The sequence below is a fragment of the Phragmites australis genome, chromosome 13 (genome assembly GCF_958298935.1).
Source record: "Phragmites australis chromosome 13, lpPhrAust1.1, whole genome shotgun sequence".
Classification (NCBI taxonomy): Eukaryota; Viridiplantae; Streptophyta; class Magnoliopsida; order Poales; family Poaceae; genus Phragmites; species Phragmites australis.
In genome coordinates this window covers 16,097,047-16,101,786 of record NC_084933.1, presented here as the reverse complement: position 1 = coordinate 16,101,786, position 4,740 = coordinate 16,097,047, and the positions used below count along the sequence as shown (strand labels likewise).

Sequence of the window (4,740 nt, the reverse complement as noted above, 5' to 3'; positions counted from 1 at the left end):
TAGATTTGCTTTTGTCCCACTCTTTGAGGAAGAAGATAGACGCCATAGTCAGTTGCTAGATATCATCAACCTTCAGGACACACCCAATGTTTACCTGCAGAAAAGAACAGCTGACATCACAGATGACGTAGTTTTGTTTTAATTTTGGAAACCAATTCAATAGACGCAGGGTCAACTTACAAGTTGAAATGAAGTGAAGACAGTCGAGTCACAATGGTTAATCTGATCCATGTTCAGGATACCAGATTGGAAATCCGACATATATAGAGAAGACAATCTTCCATTTATGTTCATTAAAATCAATGCTACAGAAGATTTGTATTCACGATAGCTATTAGTATTATCTATTATATTATCATTATAGAAGAAAACGTGATTGATTGCTGGTAGGGCACAGGGGCGTTTAATCCTGCAAACGGAGACTTAACAATTTTCTTTTCAAATACAACACTACAACTCAAACAATAGCATTACAACCTACAACACTACATTCTGATCTGGGTACCCGCAACCACTTTACACAAGCCCTACGACTCATCTACAGATCACATTACAAACAGATATTACAAATAAATGCTTTTTGATGCGGGCAATTGCCATCACATCACATATTACACAACAAGGATCCCAGGTAAATACAGGTAGCTTCTGTCTGATTAACAAGCTTCCCCTCTTCTATCCAGAAAAATCCATGCAAACAAAGAACATGCATGATGCCCCCAGAATATGACAGTTGAAAGTTCTGGAGAGGAGTTCCATCTTTGATTCATTCACATTAATGGGATCCTCATAATTTAAGTGATCCTTCCTGACTGGTCAACTAAGGTGCCTATTTGGTCCCCACAAATCGCTCTGGAGATGTTACCAGGCTCTAACATGTTAAAGATGATAACTGCAAGAAATGAATACACAAATGTCATCATTATCCAAACTGCTAATACAGAACCAACACAACTTCGTAAGTGATTAGCTGATAAGAGGTACTAACCAGGAATGTTGTTCTCCTCGCAACACGTAACTGCTGTCATGTCCATTCTGCTGAATCCTCTTGCTGCTAACTCCCTAAACGAGATGTGCTCAAATGGTGCATTGCTACTGCTCCTAGGAGGACAACCATATTCATCATCACCAACAATACCTTTGAGGACAACATCTGCATTGACTGGTTGACAAGTACATCTAGTCAGATTTGCTCTCTGTATCAGCTGAAGCTTTCATAGCAACAAAATTAAAGCAACTGAAAATGGGAAGTTGTATGTACAAGTCCATTAGACAAGCCATGAGAATGAACAGAAAGGGGTTTGGAGGGGATTCATTGGCATACTTTCAGATGCTCTTAAAGCAGCAGCTGTATCAGTTGTGAAAAGTGGATTCCCTATGCCAACACCGATCCCACCGAAGATAACAACCCTTCCTTTTTCAAGATGGCTTATGGCTCGCCGCCTAACATATGGTTCTGCAACTTCTTGCATCGTCAATGCAGTCTGGACTCGTGTCTCCACGCCTATTTTTTCTAGTGATGCTTGAAGTAGTACTGAATTCATCACGGATGCCATCATTCTGACAAAATTAAGAGACAGCTGTCAGTGTCTACTCATGCCACAGAAGTAGCAGTTCATCAGAAGCCACAGAAAAGAAGCTAGGATCCAAAAGAACAGCATGAAGCAAGCTGAATAGACATGTAGATTTCGTAGCTAAAGATGCACAGAAGAACACTAAATTATATGAACAATGAGCTCTACCAGTCGCTGTTAAGTTAAGAGTGAAAGATGTGCCTACCTATTGAACCACACACGCTGGAACACAAGCTACCAATTCTGATATTAATTAAAATAAGAGGATGGAGGCTGAAATAGTTCAAGATGGTAATCTGCTCCAGATCAGCTATAGCAAAGGAACGTAGGTAGTAAGGATACACTCCGCAATTCACATAAAGAAACAGTTTGGGGCAAATGATGCATCAAATTACCCATTCTGAAATGAACCAGACTAAGGAGATCAAAGCATAACAAAGAGGATCAACCTGGCAAGCTGCTCGGATCAGCTACCAGCATACCACGATTCTGAAAAGGACTGTCTAGTCAAGAAAAGATCAAAAGCATGAAACATGATGCAATCCAAGAGGAGAAATTATTTTGAGGCTAATGCTGTCGAATGTCTGTGGTGATCGAGTTGAAAAAGCATGATCGATACTAAGATTATCCTAGTCATCACCTCATTTGCTTGACCTGAGAATCCTGTAAACAACAGGTACAACCTACCTAAATACACTAATGATTGCTAAAAAAAACACCATGATATTTCAACCCTGAGAATCCTTCAATTCAATGGAAATTTGATCAACTACAAGGGATGAATGTTATGAGATGAAAATTTAATCTATTATCTATACAGGTTAGGTGCTCTGTTAAACGGTACAGGATGTTCCCGCATAACGTCTCAAAGTATTCACACACAATGTGTTCCTTTCCCCAAATTTTCCTTGCATAAGCACAAAACTCATATATGATCTGAGCGAAGAGTGAAGAAATTGATCCTCTCAAGCTAGTGCAAAACCAATGAAATGAGAGTTTTAAAAAAATCTGAGTTCCACAAGAGCAGAGTTGCACAATGCTCTTAATCCTGCTATTTTCAGTATGAAAAGAGACATTTTCTAATGCTACATAGCATTCTTCTCTCCATTCAGTCCTCGATGACAGCCCAACAACATAACCCAAAGTTTGAATTTTGAACCTCAACTGTGGCAAAAAATGGTTCTTTCCCACAGACCTCATAGCATCAGGCTGGGCCTAACTGTCTTTGCTGTTGCAACCTGTCAAAAATTGAATAGAATCTCCAACAGGACAGCATTTTAAAATCACACAATGAAGTCCACCGGTCATATTATGATCTCTTTTAATTGAAACAAGCTCTTGTGGTTCTTAAGCTTAGTGACTCACTTCACAAGCATTAAATTCTGACTTCACTAATCACATATAGCTTTAGCGAAATCTATGAACTTGAACTGGCACTTGCCACTATAAATGCCTGGTCACAAATGCATGATACATATCGTGCCTGATCACAAATGCATGGTACACAAAAAATAAGAATAGAAAACATCAAATGGATTATGAATAAAACCAGATGACCAGATCCAAAACAGTTATTCGATCAATGAGATAAGTCCTTTACTGTCAACATTTCCATGGATGTCCACATTGCAAAGTAAACTGGAAACGGGAACCCACATGCATGAGCATGCTTGTATTCTGTCCCTAGGGATCCATCCAAATAGTAGCGTTGCATGCTCATCATTAATTCCTGGTAGGATGAAAGAGTAGAAGCAAGCGCGGACAAATACCAAAAGGAAATAATAAGGCAAAATAGCAATGACAAAAAATTACCCGACTGGGTATGTTGAAGCTCTATCAGTGCCTGTTGCTGCTACCCAATCTTCACCACAGAATATATTCCGTCCTCCCACCACAATTGCCACCTGATTTGCAAAATACGATATTAACTGGATAAGTACTGCTTGATATCAGCAAAATCCATCTCTGCAATAGATGTACTCTATTTACCTCAACACCACGATGGCACGCCACTTGAACTTCTCTAGCAATTAGCATAATCACCTGATAAGATGACAAATTTTCGTTTGAAACAACCAGGGCATTATCAAACTAGATGTAGTACCCTAGCTAATAAATACTACCTTGGGGTCAACATTTTGAGGGGCTGCTCCTGCCAGTGCAGTTCCCCCGATCTTCAGAAGTACCCTCTTCCATTTTGGATTTGAGAGAGGGGTCGCTCTGGAGCCGCCGGCCACAGTAGGAGGGCCAGTGCTTGAAAGAGGATGCCTGCAGTGAAAAACATTAGCTCATTTTTCTACCAACAGAGCACCAAATCAAACACAACAAAGGTGTAAAAATGAGCGACCTTTTGTTGCTGTGCTGCTGCTGTTGCCTCGGCTTGTCATCGTCGACAGCAGCAAGCGGCTTGGAGGAGGCAGGAGACGCGGAGTTTCCGACGATCTGCTCCATCTTCCTGAACCAGGGCCAGTGGCTGACGGTGCCGGCGCCAGAGCCGGCGAGCCGCTGGCACTCCACCTTGTAGCGCTTCTTGAGGTTGTCGATCTTGTTCTTACATTGCTCCACGCTCTTGGCCCCGCTAGCCTTGCCCTGCCCGTCGGTCACGGCGCCGGCGACGTCTTCCCAGTCCCGCCCCCGCAGGTTCCCCCGGTTGAGCTGCTCGAACCGCTCCGTGTACGCGTCGAGGAGGCTGCAGATGGCGCCGTCCGTCCACTCCTCCCGATCCTTCCGGTAGTCCGACGCGCCCGAGCTCCCTCCGCCACCGCCGCCGCGGCCCTTCTTCCCCCCGCCACCGCTGCTGTTGATGTAGGAGCAGTACTCGCCTCCATCGCTGCTGAACTCCTCCGCGCGCTCCCTGCCCCGCTTGGCGTGGTGCGCTGCCTTGCCGCGCTCGGGGTGGTGGTTGCTTTCCTCCTGGGCCGGTGCGAAGGGGCCGGCGACGGCTCCCGCCGCAGCGGCAGCGGCCGCTGCCGCGTCAGCGAAGCAGAGCGTCGGAGCGGACTGTTGGGCGGCGGGAGGCTGGGGCGGGGGAGCCGGGTGGTGGGCGTCGTCACCGAGGAGGCCGAAGTCGTCGTCGCAGGAAGCCATGGATGGCCGCTCGTGGCGGCGTTAGGGTTACGCCGCGGGCTCCGCTCCCCGCCACGGCGGCGTCGTTAGGGTGACGACG

General features: G+C 45.0%; 1 protein-coding gene across 2 annotated transcripts; it reads right to left on the bottom strand.

The window, feature by feature from the left end:
- Positions 1–264: 264 nt before the first annotated feature.
- On the bottom strand, positions 265–4,740 carry LOC133888370 (uncharacterized). 2 transcript variants are annotated; one of them, XM_062328581.1, is made up of 7 exons: positions 3,922–4,740; positions 3,698–3,842; positions 3,564–3,617; positions 3,387–3,478; positions 1,325–1,560; positions 989–1,162; positions 265–892 (listed from the first exon to the last, which is right to left on the bottom strand). In XM_062328581.1, exons 1-7 carry the CDS (start codon positions 4,659–4,661, stop codon positions 795–797), a joined length of 1,539 nt encoding a protein of 512 aa, XP_062184565.1. In that variant the 5' UTR covers positions 4,662–4,740; the 3' UTR covers positions 265–794. The 2 variants fall into 2 exon arrangements, with proteins under 2 accessions (XP_062184565.1, XP_062184566.1); XM_062328582.1 differs by lacking the exon at positions 265–892 and having other exon boundaries at positions 1,097–1,237.

What these genes read in the sequence shown, in the direction of transcription:
- LOC133888370 (XM_062328581.1), bottom strand. Translation starts at nt 4,661, where the DNA reads ATGGCTTCCTGCGACGACGACTTCGGCCTCCTCGGTGACGACGCCCAC. An exon ending in CAGCAGCACAGCAACAAAAG is followed by an intron (nt 3,843 to 3,921) that starts GTCGCTCATTTT and finishes TTTTCACTGCAG; the next exon opens with GCATCCTCTTTCAAGCACTG. An exon ending in CGTGCCATCGTGGTGTTGAG is followed by an intron (nt 3,479 to 3,563) that starts GTAAATAGAGTA and finishes TTTGCAAATCAG; the next exon opens with GTGGCAATTGTGGTGGGAGG.